At 41.3% G+C, this 21,602-nt stretch overlaps 1 protein-coding gene across 2 annotated transcripts in view; it reads right to left on the reverse strand.

The window, feature by feature from the left end:
• Positions 1-21,602, reverse strand: part of DKK3 (dickkopf Wnt signaling pathway inhibitor 3) — a 48,471-nt gene that overhangs the window by 7,813 nt on the left and 19,056 nt on the right. For both annotated transcript variants that reach the window (XM_089521190.1, XM_089521189.1), the window contains one exon: positions 1,027-1,119. In XM_089521190.1, coding sequence (XP_089377316.1) covers positions 1,027-1,119 — 93 coding nt within the window. The remainder of the gene's footprint in view (positions 1-1,026; positions 1,120-21,602) is intronic.

The raw sequence follows: 21,602 nt of genomic DNA on the forward strand, positions 1-21,602 counted from the left end.
TGCCCATCACGATGTATGGATGTGAGAACCGGACAGTAAAAAAAGAAGATGGAAAGAAAATCAACTCATTTGAGATTTACTGGAGAAGAGTGCTGAGGATACCAAGGATGGCCAAAAAGAGGGAAAAATGGGTCTGAGAAAAGGTAACGCCCAAGATCTCCTGGAAAATAGGATAACTAAATTGAGGATGTCATAATTTGGACACACCATGAGAAGGAAAGACTCATTGGAAAAGTCAATGATCCTTGGAAAAGTGGAAGGCATCAGAGCAAGAGGAAGACTGCAAGCCAGATAGCTAGACTCAATCAGGTAGTTCATGGGCCTGCACTTGCAGGACCTCAAAAGAGAGGTAGAGTATAGGGGGTGTTAGAGATATCTCATCCACAGGGTTGCAATGAGTTGAGTTCAACTCAAGGGCAGGTAACAACAACAACAAACAGTGGCTATGAAAATATTAAGGCATCTGATGCATCTTTTAAGATCACAAATATAAGTATGTACAAGGTTTTGTGGACTATCTGTCTAAGGAGGAGGAGAGATAGGTATTTAATACTAATCAAGGCCAATAAGAATGGTCAGTTATCCAATTATTGGATACTGTCTACAATCTAACCATGGTCTTTTTCCAGTTAGTTTTAACAAATGGATAGCATTCTAGAATAAATCAGAAAGATCAAAGCATCTATCCAGGAAATATAAAGTATCAACTAGTTATAAAAAAGAGTTTGTGTTAATTCTAATGTATATTAATCCCAAAGAAGGGCCCCAATCCAATCATTAAATCAAACATTGTGGAGGATTAAAGGAAACACATGATTAGTACCCTATTCTGCTTCAAATAAATGGAAATAAATATAAAACCAATCGCATTTGGACCCTGAAAATGAAAAAAATGCTTCTGGTATTGTCCAACCATCATGCAATAAATGCAACTCATTGTTGAATTCAGTAACTAATATCAGCCTACTATGTCAACAACAGCTTGCCAAAGATTGAGAATTTTATTAAAAAAAAAACAATCCTCACTTTGTGTTCGGTTTTGCAACCATGACACTTGTACTCTAAACCAGAGAATTCACAATATTTTCCAGTCTCACAGTCCTCATCAATAATGCACTCCTGGAAAAAAAAAAGAGGAAACAACATAACTTTAGTCAAAGAAATATTATTAAACCTTTCATACAATTAAGTTCCATTTTTCTGGAAACATTTTTTACTCAAATTTTTAATTACCGTATACTTTTGTATAAGTCTAGAAATTTTAGTAAAAAAAATTAACCCACAAAACTTAAGTCAATCTATCTATGGGTCAATGTTACTACTGTACTTTGACTCTTTTTAAAAAAGGAACTATCCCCTGCTGAAAAGCAAGAGTGTTATCTGTCCTGGAAGTACTGAGCCCTCTCTGCTCCCTCACCCATCCAGTCTTTAATGTGAGTGCAAACAGTTATGCCTGCTGGAATTTTGTAATTTCTTTGGCATTGTTTTCTTTTGTTTCATTCTTTAGGTCCTTTGTTATGTGCTCCTAAGTTTTAACTCTGACTTATCCACGGGTCATATCAAAATCCATAATTTTGGCCCCAAAACCTGCCCTCAACATATACATGAGGTCGACTTATAGTTAAGTATATATAGTATTTTAAAACTTTCTGTGCTGCTCCTTTATCACCAAAGACAATACCAAAGTAGTATAGTAAAAGTTATAAAAACAATAGAACAGGAAAAAGAAGAGACAAAGAGATAAAACTAGAAAACAGCAACAATTTAAAATCAATTGGTATTGTGCATTTAACCTCATTTTTAAACTCTATTTTGCCTTCCTGAACAAACAGAAACATTTCAGTGTGATAACAGAGTTGACAGTCATACTTTCTCCCTTGGGAGGGATTTTCAAAGTTGTGCCACCACAAAGAAGGCCCTGTTTTTCTTTAATGTGTATAGTGCATTTCTTCCAACTATGGTGTATGCAGAAGGGCTCCTCTTAATGCTTTAGCAACTGTATTGGCATCCTAGTCTTACACATTGCTTTGTAAAATGGAGCCATGAGATTAGCCTTATTCTGGAAAGTGCCTTTTTTTTTTAGTTGCAATGAGTCATACAGCAACATACACAGGAATTTAGGAAACTGCTTTATTCTATACAGTACAGCCCAGTACTGTTTTGTCTAAATTCTTCCTAATCCTACCTGGTATTTCCAGGTGGTTTCTTGTTAAAAAAAAAACAAACCTCACCAGTCCCTACCAACTTAGTTTCTGAGATCTGGTAAGACCAGGTGTGTTGGGGGTGGCATGGTGGTGGTGACATACAGAATTGCTTTACTTTTCAAGGCCACTTGATGTGAATTGTTCTCAATCATTATGCATCACTCTATATTCCTACTCCAGCCAGCTGTCTGTCGAATGTAAAGTCCTGCTGCAGGCACAAAACATTCCCCACTGCAGAAAAAATATGAACAGCAGCTCCAGGAAGGAGAGAGTGGTTTAAAATGGTGTATAGGCTTCCAACATCATTTAAAAATTACATAATAAGTGACAAATTAGTAAAAAAATGTTAGGTATATACTCCACTGATAATACTGTATAGTTTGATTCCCTTAGCATAGTGGTGAATCAAACCATACAGTCCTATCAGCAGAGTATACACCTAATTTTTTTTTATTCATCTGTCACTTGTCTTGTACAGTTGACCTTCCTTATACACAGATTTTTTTATCCTCGGACTCAAGCATCCACAGCATGAAAATATTTAAAAAAGCAGAAATTCCAAATAGCAAACCTTGACTTTGCCATTTTATATAAGGGACACCATTTTGCTATGCCACTGCATTTAATGAGACTTGAACATCCACAGATTTTGTTATCCACAGGAGGTCCTGGAACCAAACTCCAGTGATAACAAGGGCCCACTGTAATTTGTAAATGGTGTTGGAAACATATGCACCATTTTAAATCTTTCTCTCCTTCTGTCCTTCCTTCCTTTGGAATCCAAGGTTCGATTCCAGCTTGGCCAAGATATGCACTGGATGACCTTGGGCAAGTCACATGCTCTCAGCCTCAAGGGAAGGCAATGGCAAACCTCCTCAGAACAAATCTTGCCAAGAAAACCCCATGATAAGAGTTGTCATAAATGGAAATGAGCCCTGAAGGCCCACAACACACATACAGTACAGCTATAGTCAAACTTTTTACCCTTCGAACCTGCACTTTATACTACATGCAGACTCCCCCTCCTCTGGACAGTATATGAATAAAAATATTTTATTTAATGTGCATATTTTCATTCACATATTCATGTATATTTGTAGTTTAACATTTTATAAGGAAATAACATTGTTCAAATTATAACAGTTTTATTTAAGTAAATTCAATATTTAACTCATCATGTTTAAATTTTACATATGAAAAGGCAGACGATGACGGAGGAGCAGGGCCTCCAAATCTTGTGCCCCCCTTGACCAATTCTCATCCCCCCCCCCCAGGGGGGTCCAACCCCACAGTTTGAGAACCATTGCCTTAGCAATATTTAGAAATATTTGGGAACTAGTGTAGTAAAGAAAAAAGTGTCTCTGAAAATAGCACTGAAAAAGAAAAAGAAAAGCTACAGCCATTACCTGTGCATAGTGTATGGAAACATTATTCTCCAGTAAAGGCCCTCAAAATGAACTTTCAAGTAAATGCTAAATTCAAAATTACTCCAAATTTTGGTTTCATTACAATGATTTTTTTTTATTATTGGTGATGATGAGACTCAATTTCTCAATTTCATAATAGCAATTCTGATTAAAAATCCCATTCTACTCACCGGAGAAGCAAATAAGACCATTCATATCAGAGGCCAACCGAGTGGCTATGCCCAAGACAGCTGACCTAGGTATCTTGATTTTATTAAGTATGTAATAGTTTTTCCAGTGATTTAATGATGAGAAATGAGCAAAATGGGAGCTTAGGGCACATTTCTTTCAGTTTCTGGAGGAGGAGGGGGAAGCCTTATGCTCTGTGTGTGGGCCTGCGGCATACTCTTTACAACTTTATTTCCCATCCTTGGAGATACCACCAGTTACTATTATTGAGGCATGCTTCTGTTTCTGTGGTTTTTCTGGGTCTGCTAGAAAAGCAGCAAGTATGAGCAATACCAAGTTTGTTCCCAAGTGGGTTTGAAGCAGCCACCGTTTTAGCAGTATTCCATATGCTCTCATTCTATAGCCAAGTTTCATGCTGTCAGTCTTTCCAGACATCTCTTTAGTACAGAAGTGGAACAGTCAGATCTCAATGTTAACGTTTTACAGTATTTCTGCCAAGGTTAGAAGCCTCCCATTGCTAGCTTTCCACTCATCCAACTTGATTTCTTTATATAACTATTTCCCACTCTTTGTTGCTTAATGTCTTTCCCCTTCTCATTTCTTTTCTTTTTTAGCTACTCTCTCTTTTATCTTGGAAGTGTGCCTTTCTTTATGTTGGAAACACAAGCGCTTTTGCTTTAACACTTTTAACATTTCACAAACCTACCCAGGCTGGATTCCATGGAGAAGGTTCTCACTTGCAAAGGCAGCCATAAAACTTGCCTTGCCATAGACTAGAGGGAGGCCTAAATGCCCCAAAGGCACCAGATCAGATCTTATCTTGGAAGCTAAGCAGGGTCAGTCCTGCTCAGTACTTCAATGTGATACCACCAGCAAATACCAGCTGCTGTCTGAAAGAAAAGGTCCATTCTCACTGCAAAAACAAGATCAGGAACAGATTGTGGCACACACCATGAACTACTAAAACAAAAATAAGACCAATGCACTGATATCCCAACCAAACAAAGGGATACTCAAAATTCTCCAACAAAGAATTATATGGAGCAACCTTATATGGAGCAAAAAAATATCAGATGTCCAAGGGGGGGTTCAGGGAAGGAAGCAGCATTAGGTATCACATTGCTAATATACACTGGACAATTGAGTACACTAAAGAATTTCAGGTGGGGGATTAGTCTGTGCTTTATAGATTACAAGCAAGTCTTTGATAGTGTAGATCATGAAAAACTATGGATTTCTCCTGAAGAAATGGGAGTGCCACACTATTTGATAATTAACCTAGACCCAGGACAAGAGGCTACCCTCAGGACATAATGCAAAGACATGGAATGATTTCCAGTCAGCAAGGGGGTCAGGCAAGGCTGCATCTTATCACCCTATCTGTTTAACCTGTATGCCAAAAATACCATACATAAAGTAGAACTAGACTTAAAGAGAGGAGGTATGAAAACTGGAAGAAGGAACATCAACAATTTACGATATGCAAATGATATAATACTAATAACTTAGTATCTGAGGATGAATTGGGAATGGCAATTGAGGTTGTGCGAGGCAGAGGAAGATATGGCAACAACAGGCTGAAATGGTGTTACAAAAGGAGGTGAGATTGATGTTTGAAAGCGATCTCGCCTTCAGTTCATCCTGTTACCCAAAGTGGGCTGGAGAGCTTGCCAACCATACCACAGAACCTTACTCTCCTCCTCTGCAATGCCAGGTCGGTCAAAAATAAGACTCATATCAACCACAATCTCCTTGTGGATGAAACAGCCGACCTGGCTTGTTTTACAGAGATCTGGCTGGGGAATGATATACCAACCACCTCGTAGCCTAACAGACTCCCTATCTGAGCTGACACAACTGGTCTCAGAGTTGCTGTTGGAGTCAACATCCCACTTGAGACCATGAACTCCTGAGACTTGTGGCTCGGGAGTTCATGGAGTCCATGACAAACATGGGCCTATCCCAACTAGTCACTGGGCTGACGCATGGTGCAGGACATAACCTTGATGCGGTCTTTAATATGGAACAGTAATACCCACGGGCAGAGGTAATTAATACTACAGCATAGTCATGGATGGATCATTTCCTGGTCAAGGTTGAACTAAGGGGCCTCTGTCCGCCCCGTCGGGGGTGGAGGACCTATTAAAATGGTGCGCCCTCAAAGGCTAATGGAATCAACTGGTTTCCAGAAAGCCCTAGAGGGTTTAATGGTTAGCAATGCCGGTGACTCTTGCCTTGTCGGAACCCTTGACCCTTGGACTGCCTGACCACTCTGTAACTGGACTTTGACTTGGTACTTTGCAACTATGTTTTGTTTCTCTTGTTTGCAAAGATCTTTTGCTTTGTTATAAATATCTGCCAGTGTGTGAGAGCAGTTATCAGCATTCTTGGCAGCTTTCTTAGACAGCTGCCTTTGTCATAGTTCCCCACATCAGTGACAATTCCTCCCCCAAAAGGAATGCTTGGGGCCCAGTTTAAGGACTTTTCAGCACCAACTGAAGATCTTATGAATCTTCAGTTTTTAAAAAGGTGTCTTAATGATGCGTTGGTCCTTTTAAAAAGACCCTTATACTATTGTTGCTCCCTATTGTTCATCATATTTTCTGCAGCTATTTTAAATTTTAAAAATGTGTTTTATTACATTGGTGTATTTTATGGATTCCATATTCATCTCTGGAACCAACCAGAGCACTTCACCTATTGCATGGTGCAAAAATGCAGTTAACAAACAAACAAAAAACTGCTATGTGACACACTAATTGCACCAATTGTGAACAACATTCTCTTCAATGTTCTGGTTTGAACAGCAGTTTAGTGCATATTTAAAACTGACATCTGTCCCATGCCTAGGTTTGGGGAAGTCTTCAATTTCAGCCATTTCCAAAAGTTAAAATTCAGAATTAACATTTTAGAAATATTACTAGGAACTTCATCTAACACATTTTAGTTGACATATTTTCCATGTACTTTTGCAGACAGTAAAAACTGCTGACTGAGCCAGAAAAAAAGGGTATAAGGACCCATTTATCCCACTGTAATTATATAGATAGTAGCATTATAACAAGAACACTACTGCACTGTTAGAAACTTCTCCTTCATATTCAGTCATGTAGAGATGATAACTTCTTGACAAAGAATATAAGTTGTTGCATAATAAGGAATTTAATTAGTCAGACTTGACAAAACTCTACATTTCAGGAACTCATTCTATTAGAGCAGAGTCACTCATTTATGAATTGTCCACTGTTGAAAGAAATGAAGAAGTAAAATACAAACTACTTTCAAATTATACCTAACAACTGTGTAAGAGGATACTACTGCTTCACTTTGTATAAGGAAAACATTTAGATGTTGTGGAAGGCATGGATAGATTTTCTAGAGCCAAGGCCAAACTCACCTGATCAAACACAATGGCCAAGACTGTACTTACTGCACACTAGTAATTGGGGGGGAGGGGGTAAGGAAGCCTAATCCTTCTTCCCTGGCTGTGCAATGGTGGCTAGTTGGCTCCCAGGCTCAGCTTGTCTCCCAGTGTCCTTGTCCAATGTTCAAACCACTACACCATGCTAGTTCTCAGGATTAACCATAATTTTCTATATAGCAAAATCTAAACCTATAACCTTGTGCCAGTAGGTTTAAAAAAGCAAAAGTGAGACCACTGCAAAGTTATGCATGTCTGAAGACTCCTCTGGGGCATTCCCGTTAGGAGGATGAGGACAACACATTGTCCTGATGCTCTTATGTTATGAAAGCAAGTGAACTGAGTGGGGGTATAAATCCTCTCCAGGCTGGTAAACTGAACAGACTGCTTCACCTTTGGTACAGGCTGAAAGGAGGAAAAACACTGAAGAGGAAAAGAAATTAAGCTTTCTCCTAACTCAGATGAAGGGAAGGAAACCTCACCTAATGGCACCTGGGCTCCGAAAGACATGCAATACCCTGCCTTGCAAGGCTGTCAAAGTCTAGGAACCAACCTGAATTGCACCCCAGTTTTCAGGGTCAATATAACAATCCATTGTTATTGCTAATAAAGGTATGGATTTAAACTTCATACTTAGAACTTCACAATAGGCAGCAATCCATATAATTAAATCATTGAAATATAATGAGTACTAGTTGTAGAGGGGTCTCTGTCCAACACTCAAACCCCTAAACCGCACTGACTTTACTGTTCTTTGTAGTGTGGTAGAGTGTTGGAGTAAAAAAAAAAATCCCAGAATCATAGAGACCACAAGGGCCATCCAGTCCAACCCCTGTCATGCAGAAAGACGCAAAGCACTCCTGACTGATGGTCATCCATCCAGCTTCTGTTTAAAACCCCCGAAGAAGGACACTTTACTACACTCCAAAGCAGCGTATTCCATTGTTGAACAGCTCTGACCATCAGGAACAAACCTGCTCCATCTTCAATATGGCATCCCTTCAAATATTTAGACATGGTTATCATGTCACCTCTTAATCTTCTCTACTCCAGTATAATTCAAAGGTTCAAAACCCTGCTTAGCTATGGAATCTCACACCATGAAGCTTGACAAGGCACACTCTCTCTGCTTCAGAGGTAGGCAAGGGCAAACCTCTCCTGAACAAATCTTGTCAAGAAAATCCCAACACAGCATCACTACAAGTCAGAGTTGACTTGAAGGCATACAACAATAGCAACAACCACAGTGTAACAACCTAAAAGCTTCCACTGCAGTAGCTTGTCCTAGACATTTTGCTGCCTCAAGTGGAAGAGTAAATGGCTTCTTTCCCTACTCAGCAGTAACTCTTGGCAATCTGCAAATCTAGCCAAGTTCCTTTGGTCCAGGAGGCAGAAAATCCCACAATGCATTTCTCACCATCCAGCACTAAAGATGCAACTGTAACTTCTTCTTTGTGGTCTCTGTGAAGCCAACAAATGGATTATTCTCCGCCTGCACAGCATTTCCAGATCCTACTGGAATCACTAGGGAAGTCTTTTGCTCTGACTTTGTTTGACTCTGACTACTCTTTGGATTTGGACTTGGTTTTGGACTCTGACTGACAGACTCCTTGACAATTCTTTCTCTTCGTCCCTCGGCTTTGGTCTAAAGATGTCTGCACACTCTTTTAAAAAGTGCACTGAATGTGGGACAAACATCCCAGCACTTGACAGACACTCCTTGTGCCTCTTCTGCCTGGGTGAGGGCCACGTCCCTGCTTCCTGCCCTCACTTCATGGCCTTCACTCTGCAGGCCAGGGGGAATAGGGAGATGCACCTGAGATCCATGCTCTATGTGCAAATTATGAAGCCTCCCTCCACCTCTAGAGCCTCTGCCAAGGCTATGGCCGCTAAGGGCAAGCTCCCATCACTGGCCTCAGGGGTCCCTGCCAAGGCTACTGCTGCCAAGGGCACTACCCCTTTGTCTCCTATGAAGGTCCCTGCCAAGGCTACTGCTGCCGAGGGCAAACCCTCTTCAGAAGTCTCTGGGTCAACCCCAGACAAACGGATATCTTCAGACCAAAGAAGAAGAAATCCTCAGACTCCAAACCGGAGAAGAGAAAGCACAAATCTCAGGACAAGTCCAAAGACTCATCCCATCATTCAGGAAAGAAGTCCTGTCTCTGCCCGGACTCCAAGTAGGATTGCCAGCCCCGTACCGACACCCCCCCCCCCCAGCCCACTGACACCGAACTGGGCTTGGTACCATGCACCCAGCCAGAGCCTCGACCTCAGTTGTCTCCTCGTCCCAACTCCCGGGCCCGACCAGACACAACATTTTTTGCATTCCTTGTCTGAACCCTAACAACTCTCGGAGGGTGAAGAGGAAGCCTCTCCTTTCACCCAGGTGGTGATACCGGAACAACTCTCCCAGACTTCGGAGGTCGTTGGTTTCAAGGACGAACAGGACTATGATGCATCCTCTGTCCTAGCTGAACCCTCCAAACGGAATGTTGTGTTTGATCAAGCCACAGGCACTTATTTTTTTCCTCCTGATCCTTCTGAAGTCCATGGAAGCCGTTTTGTTTCAACCTTCCGACCTGTTGAACCTGTCTTACCTCCTCCAAGGTCATCTGCTGCATCCATCCCGCTTCGGTCTCACTTCTCCTCGGCTTCCCGAGTAGAACCAGTCCGACCCATACAGTCGGCTTCTGCTGTCTCCCTGCAAGTGCGCCCCTCATTCCCGGTACCGATAACCACTCAGGCCCTCGCGGCTCGCACCAGGACCAGGTCACCTTCCGCTGAACCCGCAGACCACTCCATCTCCGACTGTGCACCGGCTCAACAGTTGCAGGCCCTTGCCTTTCTTGAGGTCCCCTCTCCTTCAGATGACATTTTTTCTTTTTTGGAACAAATGATCCAGATGGGCAGAGCCCTGAACATTGAAGTCCTCCATGCAGACTCTCAAGCCCTTGATCCCATTGATGAGAGGGTTCGGGACAAGGTCCCAACTCTGACCTCCACTGCATTCCTAGCATCAATGTCCAGGATTGCAAAGAATTCTTGACACACTTTGTCCATGGCCCAACCTTCCACCAAGAAACTTGACAATCTTTACAATATCACACCCTCAGAAGAGATTTGGCTCTTTGAGCACCCTCGCCCGAATTCGGCAGTTGTGGAAGCCTCGCAAATTCGCTCGGCCCCGAAGACAGCTTTGATCTCCAATGACAAAGAGGGTTGTAAGCATGACACCAAATCCTATGCCTGTGCAGTCCTGGACCTCAAAATCCAGAACTACTCAGTGTATGGCTGCCTACGAACAGCAACTCTGGAAGAAAACTCTTCCTTTGTATGAAGACCTCCCTGAAGACAAGAGATGGACGGCCATGGCCATCCATGCAGAAGCTCATGCACTGGCTTTGCACCAGATCTTGGCGGCCTGACACTCGGCTGACTGTGCTTCCCGTCAACTCTCGGGCGCCCTGGCCCTACGATGCCACGCCCGGCTAAGGTCTTCAGAACTAATGCCTCAACACAAACAGGCCGTCGAAGAGCTCCCCTTCCATGCCACGGGAGTCTTCCATAAGGAAATTGATGAGAAGCTGGACTTCAAAAACAAAATGAAGAATACAGCCAGTAAATACGGTATGTCCTCTTCCTCCACTTCTCGCTCTCCTTTTTCTCAATGTCGTTCGGGATGGAAAAGACCCCCCTACCCACCCACCCCCAACCAGGATAGATCTAACCAGTCTTTGGACTACCAGCAGCAGCGCTTCCCTCCCTAACAGCAAGGGAAACGCCAACAAAGTGCCGTTTCTGAAGCTCCTCAGCGCACTCCATTCTGTCAACTCCCTTTGGGGATCGCCTGGCCCACTTCCACCACTCTAGGGCCTCCATAACATTTGACTCCTGGGTGCTTTCCATTGTCTATTGGGGTTATGTCCTGGAGCTGCAATCCTCTCCTGCAAGGGATATCATTCTCACCACTTCCTCTTCAGACACCCTTCTCAACGAAGTGTACTCCTTGCTTCAAAACGGGCTATCGAGCCTGCCCCTCCGTCCTGGACCCAACATTGCCTCTTCTCTCAATACTTCATTGTCTCCAAAGCCACAGGCGGCCTCCACCCCATCCTGGACTTGCAGTTCCTGAACTCTTTCATTGCCTACAAGCATTTCCGTATGGTAACTTTGGCTTCCATCTTGCCTCTCCTGCAGGAGTCAGAATGGTTTGCCACCTTGGATCTCTGGGACATCTATTTCCACATCAGCATCCAAGAGGACCACTGGGACCTTCTCGCCTTCTCTGTTGGCCCCGATTTCTTTCAGTACCAAGTACTGCCCTTTAGACTTTCCACTGCACTGAGAGTTTTCACAAAGTGCATGGCAGTCGTAGCCACATACCTCCGTCAGCAAAACATCATCATCTTTCCTTACCTCGATGACTGGTTGTTCATGGCCCTGTCCAGGCAGATGCTGCTCTCCTATCTTGAGTCGACACTCTCTCTCCTTCACCACTTGGGACTCACGATCAACAAGGAAAAGTCCACCCTCTACCCAAATCAGCAGGTTCACTTCATAGGGGCCACCTTGGACTCAATGACCTGCAGAGCATACCTTCCTCACGACAGGTTCCTCAACCTCAGGTCTGCAATTCGTCGCTGCCTTGCCTTCCGGCACATCACTGAGTGAACAGCTCAGGTCACCCTCTGCTATATGGCATCCACCACATATGTCACATCGTGGAATATTTTCAATCCATGGATGCTTGAATCTGTGGACAGAAAAATCCATGGACGATGAGGGCCAGCTGTATTTTCTGTTGGAAGTGAAGACAGCATCAATGCTTGTCTTTAGGATGTGTAATTAGGAGTAGAGAGGGAACTTCTTTAATTGCCTGTCTTGTTGCTTTCTCTGTTTCTCGGGTCAGTATAATTCCTGAAGACGTCATTTCCTCTCTCCTCCGCCTTCTCTCCTCAAAGTTAAGAGTTAGTGTTTCACAACTTTGTTCGTTCACTCACTCTCTTCTTCCTGTCCATATGTTTGAGAAGGATGTTGGGATGAGGTTCTTGCCTCAGGATGCTACCCTGCTCTCACACCCATGCTTGAGAGTCAGCTTTTAGGGACTCTTATACCAAGTATAGTTTTTTTCTATTGACTTCTTTCCTATTTTAGATGGATTTCTTAGTAACAATAAAGGAAGTCTTATGTTTACCTTACCAGAAGCTCAGATGCACTAGGGATACGCTGAATACTCTGCATCATTAAACATCAATAATTTCCTACATTTTCCGCATACATAGACCAAGGTTGCCTGCTTATATTGAGTTAAACCACTGGTTCTTCTAACCAAGGACTCTGACTTCACAACTCTCCAAGTTGTTAGGAAGAAGTCTTTCCCACTCCCGCTTGTTAGAGGTTGAACCTAGTTCTTCAGAAAGCAAAACAAATACTCTGGCACTGAGCCATGATGTCTGCTCTCCACTACTACTGTATTCTGCTTTTAAATAGTAACATGGTGAGAATACTTAAAATCTTTATTGCTAGTTTTCTGAAGATCAAAGAGAATTTTGTCATGTGGATTTTTGGCATTTTAAACTGAGCAATGTGCTTCACAGCATGAAGTGTGAAGGTTCACATTAGAAATGGATTCCACTAATAAATTACATGCAGTAGGAAGGAAAAGTGCTATCAAGCTTCATAGAATTTTCCAACAGAGGCCTAGATTAATCTTGTTTTTTAATAGCTGCCATCTGTTTTATGAGGCCAATGGCAATAATCTTCTGAACAAATCTATCTAAGAAAACCCCATGATAGATATGCTTTAGAGTCACAAGTCAGAAATGACATGAAGGAACACAACACACACACATACACACACACACACACACACACTCTCTAAAGGCACCAGATCCTGTCTGATCTTGGAGCCTAAGCACTATCAGCTATGGTTAGTACTTGGATGGGAGACCGCAAATGAATGCAGGTGCAAGAGGCTATATTTCAGAAGAAGGAACTAGCAAAACCAACTCTGAATATTGTCTCAGAAAACCCTATGAAATTGCTAAAAGCATATCATCATCATCATCATCATCATCATCTGTTATCCAGAGACAGCTTTCCTCCATCTTTTCCAAGCTCTGTTCTATGAAATTTCCAAATTAGGTACTATTTGGTAGTACTTCCTTTAGTATTTTTGAAATTTTACAAAACAAAACAGATTTAATATTCTTTCCATACATACATGTACTTTTGCATCTTATCCCCTCAGTGCACCCCACCCCCGGAGCCATTCCCTTCTTTATACTCCATCCAAAATGTTAACTCCTCCTGTGGAGGTAATTTCCCATCTTCTTTTCTTAGTACATTTTCAATAATTTTTTTCCATATTTCATCAAAATTATTTCTTTTCCATAATCCTTTTTTTACTTTCAATTTACATGTTAATTTGTCATTAATTGCTAACTTCCAAACTTCTTTATACCAATCCTCCAACTTCACATTTATTTTTGTTTTCTAATTTCTTGCTATGATTTATCGCGCAGCAGTAAACAAATTTGTTACAAGGTTTTTTCTTCTTTCCATTCTACTTCATTGTACTTCCTAAAATGCGGAAATTCAAAGCTAAAAGACCAATTCCCAAAGTACATAACCATATATGCATCACACAATATGGAAAACATCACAAGGACAACACAGGAAAAATCAATGGGAAAATAAAACAGATGTCCAAAGTACACTGCAGAAATAATCCAGTTTGAGACTGCTTTAACTGCCCTGGCTTAATGCTAGGGAATTCTGGGAACTGTAGTTTTGTGAGACATTTAGCCTTCTCCAGGTTGGGAACATAGTATTTCAAGGGGATTATAACCCAGTCCAGCACTGGCTGACACACTTCCAAACCGACATTAGGACACTTGACAGAAATCACCTCCATCTTTTCTGGATACAGCTTCAACTTATTTTTCCTCATCCAGCCTATTGTCTCCTCTAGGCACACACTATCCTTAGCTGAGAATGTTTTTGAAAGCATGGAGAAATATATTTGGATGTCATAAGCATCCAGATAGCACCCTGCTCCACTCTTCCAAATGATCTTTCCCAATGGTTTCATGTAGATGTTAAACACCATTGGAGATAGAATGGCATCTTGTTTTATGCCACATAACAGCTCCTTTTTTGAGGAACAGCTATTCCTAATCACCACCATCTCGGACCTGCCTGAGAGATTGGATCAGAACGACTGAAGCATAGGGCCTCAGATTTCCAAATCCCTCAGGCATACTAGAAGAATGTCTCAAATTCCTATGAGAAGTCCAAAAACATCATCAGGACACACTCTCCCATCAATGGTGAAGCAAACATTATCCCCAAAGCGACCATAGTGGTCTCAACTCGGTATCCTGCTCTGAAACCAGTTTGAAATGAGTCTAGAAAACCTGTAACATTCAATACGGTCTAGAGTTGAAAGGCAAATGCCCTCTTGACCACTTTGTCCAGATTTGGTACTGGTCCATAGTTGTTCAATTCCAGGTTGTCCAGGAAGAGCATTCATTCATTCATTCATTTTACAGAAATGATCTTTCCACTGCTTCTCTTAAACAAGATGGAAAGCTTCCCTCCCTGAGAGATGCATTAATAATACGTTGCAGCTGAGCTCTAACTGCATTTCTTCCCTGGATCACCCGCCAAGAAGGACAGGGATTAATAGGGCAAAGTTGTCTTCCGTACTAGCCTTAGCAGCTTGTCCACATCTACGGCACCTACCAACTAAAATTGATCCAACATAATCCTATTCATGGAATTGCTGGCAACCCCAGTGTCAACCTCTGCTATAACAACAGTGTCTAAGCCATCTCTCATCCAAGACCATCTGTGAAATGACGATTAAAAGCATTACAGCAAATTAATGAAGGTGTTATAATTGTATACAGGAGGGAATGTTTCTTTGATAAGACACTTCACAACCCAAAATAGTTCAGCTGGATGTGAATTTGCAGGTGCAACAAGTGCAGAGAAGATGGCTTGCTTGGCTGCATGTTGGTACTTTATAGGAATGAAGATGTGATTCAACTCCCTAATAGGTAATCTAGTCAGGTTAAAATGTGCTATATAGACCATAGCTACACTGCCCCTCCCACTTACTTTCCATTGGGTAGTCTTAATGGCTGTTATTACTACCATTATTGCCAGAGAATAACAAGAATCAAAGGAGAGGGAGCTTGCACTCTGGGGAGAGGGGAGCGAAGCTTAATCGTACTTGAGCATAATATCTGTGTATGTCAATGTAGCAAAGAAAAATATTTCATTTAAGAGACTTCTGCAAGACAATGAGTAGGTCTCTATAATGTAACCTGGAATGTTCCTGATGTGTTGTACTCTGTGTGTAACTACAACTCCTATAATCCCCAAGTTGTTGTTGATGGGTTGATGATGATGCAATCAAACAGATTCAGAGGCTAGGTGTCCATCTATGGCAATGCTAAACCTCCTAATTTAAATCCAAGAAATAATAGTTTCACAAGGACATTCTGAGAGATGAATTAAAGAAACAGTAATGTGCTACTTAAATCTAGGATGCAGCATTAATCAAAAGTATATGAAAAGCAGGATATTAAAATTCTGTTATTTAGCTTAAAACACAGTGCAGCACTGTACTACATTACTATCATATCTACTTAAATATTCTCTAGGATCCTATGATTCTATTATACGTCCAGTTAAATCATTAATTTGTCAGAAGGCTTTCAAGCAAAGGTGCTGAATAAGCATCTGTTAAAGCCAACCAATAAAGCCAAAAAAAAGCAAGAAGAAGTGTTTTGAATGTCTCTGTCATCATGTGATAGCCTTGGCTATGCTGAATTAACTTTCATTATGTTACGGTTTAAATAATCGGAACTGAGTAAGTGTTCTTTAAAATGGATGTGCTTCCTCTTAGCCTCATCAAGTACATACATTGACAACAAACATACAGAGTTCAACATGCAAATATATCCCTGCTTTATGGCCTTTTTAGGTGAGTATCCCACACAAAATGCTGACAGAAGGTTAACAGGATTTAGCATGGTTTTCTGAAGCAGCACCAGAATGAGCAAGGGTTAGTTAGTATCATTAAGTCCTTCAGGCTGAGTCTCCCTTATACAATGCTTGGAACCAGAGATGCTTTAGATTTCTTTGGATTTTGGAACACATGTATTTGCATATACATACATAATGAGATATCTTGGAGATATATTTATGTTTCATATACACATTACAGACACCACCTGAAGGTAATTTTATACAACAACTGAAATAAAGTTAGTATACACTGAACCATCAGAAAGCAAAAGTTTCTCAGCCACCCATGAAAAATGTTCTGGTTTTGAGAATATTTTGGATTTTGGAATCCTGGATGAGGAAAACTCAACCTGTGCTGTCCATCTGGAGACAAATTTGGGCCCAAACAGACAGGCCAAAATAAAACTGCTTCGGTTCACTTTGCATGTATGCTGTTAAAATGATGCATGCATCCGAAGAGACCAAAAGTCATGCCAAAACCATGCTCCAGTCCTAAGGACTGCAGCATAACTTTGGCACAGCTTCTGGCCTCTTAAGATGAGTGTGTCATTTAAACAGCATACCTCAAAAGTGACCCGAAGCAGTTTTATTTTGGCCTGTCTGTTTGGGCCCAAAGTTCTAAAGTAGATCTGTGAAATCTGAGGCCTGCCAGATGTTGCTGTATTATTCCTGCCATCATAGCTCAGTGAGGACATATGGGGGCTGGAGTTCAGAAAGCACACTCAGGCAAGCAAGAGTCCAGAACCAATTATAAACTACCTTTCTACTTAGCAAGTTATTTGGTTTCTCCTCTCAAAGCTACTTGAATTAATTATCCCCTATCAAATGCACATCTTTTTAAAGTTATCATTCCTCTTAGTGTGCCAGCATTCTTTCTGATGGGCTCCAGCAGCTGTAGGTTTCCACATTGTTTATACCTGCCACGATGATTTGGTATCAGCAGCAAGCAAGCACCCAAAGGAGTGTGTGGAAAATAAAGTGTCACTGTCACACATCCATTCCCATCACAACAACATTAGTGTGTATACCAATAGTTCCCAGAGCTGGCATACATCATTCCATGCATAATTCTCCAAATGATACCCCCCACACTTTGAAAAGCAAGTGACATTTTTAACCCATCACATTCTTACAGCAACTGGCAGACCACAAATTCAGAAAGGCATAAGATCCAGAGATGTGACTACATACAAAAAGAAGAAATAGATTTTGTTTCTTGGAAAACCTCTTTCAAGGAATTTCTTCAAAAGCTATTCTATTACCTCTGTTACCTTCTCACATAATGAACTAGGAACACATTTTTAATAGACTTGGAAACTGTAAAGCATTTCTGTAAGTTTGATAAACAACTGGCAGATGACTAACAGACAAGTTTTTATAAGACACATGTAAAAGCTTAAGATAAAACAGAGGACTTCTTTTTAATAAACCTCTTCAAACCAATAAAAACTGGATGATTTTTTAGTTAGTTGCATGGAGAGGATCCACAGTCTCAGAGGTTGCCACAATCCCATGGTAATTCAAGAAGGCTTTAAAATTCTATTTTATGCTCATATCGTCCCATTCCTAGATATATAAAGCCACTTTGAATGCAACTTCGAACCATTTAAATGATGTTAATACTAGTTTTAGGTTTCAGACTGAGAGTTTGTTCTGTGGCACTTGTCCTACTTACCATGTAATTGTAGATTTAAAGAGGAAAGATTATCAAATTTCTGCTGTCAGCAACTGCTCTGCAGGGAGTGCTGCTGTTGTACAAATGTTGTTTTCCACCCATGATCGCATGTCACAACTTTTCCTTAATATTAATAGAACCCCACACTGCTCAGAACAACATGGAAGGAAGTATTAAAATTTCTTTGTACATATTTCCACATAGTAAGACACCATCTAGGTACTAAAGACAAAGATAGTGTGAAATTCACACAAAGTAATAGAGTTTAGTACAGTGTTTAAGATCCTAGCTTTTCAACAACAACAAACAACAACAAACTAAATCATTATAAGAGATCTGTCTACAACTGTTGACATTTCCCCTGTCAATATATACACTCGAATGTTGATTCCAGTGTAGCTGTTTTTGGAAAATTACAAGCAGAATTTGGCCAGATCCAGACCAGCAAAGACTGCAGATCATGCTGGGACAGATCATACTGTACTGGACTGTTGCTGATGGTGCCACCTTCACATGTACACAGGGACTGTCATCCCCCACTCCTTTTCAGCACTGTTTGGAACCAAAGTCATTCTGAGACACAAAAGATCTGGGGTGGGGGGAGGGAAGCTCACAAAGTGTGGAAATAAAGTAGTGTAATCTCTCCTTGGAGTTCCTGGGAAGTACCATAGAGCTGTAAGAGACCTCAAGGGCCATCCAGTGCAACCTCTTGCCAGGCAGAGATCCATAATCAAAGCATCACCAACAGATAGCCATCCAGCCTCTATTTAAAAGCCTCCAAAGAAGAAGACTCCACCACACTCCAAGGGAGTGTGTTCCACTGTCAAACAGCTCTTACTGTCAGGAAGTTCCTCCTAAAGCTGAGGTGGAAACTCTTTTCCTGTAGCTTGCACCCATAGTTCTGTGTCTTAGAACTTTATCGCACTTGTTTTTGTCTCCGTTATGGGTACGGAAAGAGGACGTTCGTGTGCGTGCGTGACCAGCCAAAACCGGATTTTATCGCATGCCAAAGTGTCCTCCAAAAGGCCCCGTTCCATCCCCCAGCGCTAAGTCGTCCTGTTTCAGTGCTGAGGCGTGTAAAATGTTCTGGTCGGAAGTCTTCCGACTGAGCAAAATGGTGCCCGTCAGCACTGAACCAGGACGGCTTGGCGCCAGGGGACAGAACAGGGCCTTTTGGAGGATGCTTTGGCATGCAATAAAATCCATTTTTGGCCAGTTGCACGTGCGTGCGCACACGAGCGTTCTCTTTTCATACCCATAACAGAGACAAAAACGGGTGCGATAAATTTCTTATTCTCTGGAGCAGCAGAAAACAAGCTTGCTCCATTCTCAATGTGACATTCCTTCAAATATTTAAACAGGGCTGTCATATCACCTCTTAACCCTCTCTTCTCCAGGCTAAACATACCCAGCTCATAAGTTGCTCCTCATAGGGCATAGTTTCCAGAACTTTAACCATTTGGGTCACCCTCCTCTTGACGCACTCCACCTTGTCAACATTCTTTTTGAATTGTGGTGCTCAGAACTGTGAAAAGTATACCAGGTGCAGCCTGACTAAAGCAGAACAGAGTGACACTATTAACAGAGGTCCCCTCTTCTACGCAGAGGATCCGTTCCGGAACCACCACCCGCATAAAAGAAATTGCGTGTATGCTTGAGCCCCATTAGAAGTAATGGGGCTCATGCTCATGGCGGCATGTGCCACGGGTGCGCACACCATTGTTCCTTCCAGCGCACAGCGTAGCACACTGTACTTCCTTTGATCTAGATAATATACTTCTATTGATACAGCCTAGAATCACATTGGCTTTTGTAACTGCCACAACATGCTGTTGACTCAGGTTCAACTTGTGGTCTACTAGTATTTCTAGATCCCTTTTGCATGTAGTGTTGTCAAGCCAGGTATCCCCCATTCTATAACTGTGCATTTCATTATCCCTCCTAAGTGTAGAACCTTACATTTCTCCATGCTGAAAATAACTTTGTTAGTTTTTACTCAGCTTTCTAATTTATCACAGTCATTTTGAATTTTAATCCGGTATTAGCTGCTACTCCTAATTTGGTGTCATCTGCAAATTTTATAAGTATGCCCTCTATTCTTTCATCCAAGTCACTGATAAATATGTTGAATAGCACTGGGCCCAGGACATAACCCTGTGGCACCCACTGGTCGCTTCTTTCCAGGATGAAGAGGAACCATTGCTGAATACTCTTTATTCCAAGATAAGGAGAATGTCTGTTTCTTGAACCAAGAAATACAGATGCAAATATCACAACATTTAGCCTGTCTGGATCCCTCCTTACCTAGAGATAGGGTTGGGGGGGTGGGAATCTGTCCCTAAAGGTATTTCCATGCACATTTTGTGGGGAATTAAAACATATATATATATATATATATATATATATATATATATATATTGCAAAAGGTAAATAGAAGGTAGGTAGGTAGAAGAACTAGACAGCATAGCTTCTAGTTAATTCTACTTAAACTCGTAGAATAAGAATGTGGCCTATGAACAGACTGAGCCATATAATAATAAATAGCTGTGGGAAAGGAAAGCCATAATGTGGCACCACATTACCCTGTTAGTTCAGGTTCAGAAAAAGAAACTGTTATAACACTCCAAAGTTTTAGTAAACCTCTCTAGAAACATGGTAGTAACCCATAAGTTCTTCCTAAATAAAATCTCATCAAATGATATTCAGTTAATTAGTACTGGCTTTCCAGGCTCCCACCTGGATCCTTTTAATCCTCCTCCTCACAACATCCACATTCTGCACAGCCTAACACAAAGCCTCTTCAGAAGGTCAGGGAGCTGCCCAAAAACACAGTCAACACTGCAATGCTTCCAGACCTCCTGAAAGAACTCTAAAAGAGGAACAAAAAGTTGCATGAAGGAGAAGGCGACAGAAAAAAAATCCTTGTAAAAGTAACTTTCCACTCCCACAGTCTTTGGATTTAACCCATTTTTCCCCAATTTAAATGCAAGCAAAATTTAAATTGCTTGTATTGGATTTCAGAGAACTAGACTAAGGTCTGCAGTCAGAGAACACAGGGTAAAGGGCAAGCCAATTCTTCAACTTCATATAATTAAAAATAATGAGTACAATTTTTATATAAAAATATAATATTATTGTTTTATATAATAAAATAACATTTAATGAAATTAAAAATATCAAATTCATATATTTTCAAGTTACATTATATATTATTTCTGGTACATATAAGACAAGGGGACAGAGACAAAGGAAAGCATTCTGAGCCGGGCATTTACTCCAGATCTCTCAGTCAAGTTTATAAAAACTCTTGGATGACAGCCTAACATCTATGTTAGTGCCTATCAATCCCAGCTGAAATCTGAGTAAGGAATAGTCTGAGTATGTAAATGGCGCCTCTCAATAGCACAGCAGTTTCTAAGAACTGGATTTTTGAGCCAGTATTGGCAAAAGGCCCAGTTCTTGGTCTAGGGAGCAGGAGAAAATATATTCACTTCAGGGTTAGAAGGGCCTATCACCAAAGTTACAATGTGGTGTGGGGCACACTCTTTTGTGATGAAGAACTAAAAACATGGCTTTGTCCTTGCTCTGACAGAATGTCAAATCTGAAATGGAACTTCAATCCACCACCACTACCCACCCACCCATCCATCCACATCTTGCATTTACAG

The sequence above is a fragment of the Sceloporus occidentalis genome, unplaced genomic scaffold (assembly GCF_023333645.1).
Source record: "Sceloporus occidentalis isolate IW3139 unplaced genomic scaffold, rSceOcc1.0.p SCAF_4, whole genome shotgun sequence".
Lineage (NCBI taxonomy): Eukaryota > Metazoa > Chordata > Lepidosauria > Squamata > Phrynosomatidae > Sceloporus > Sceloporus occidentalis.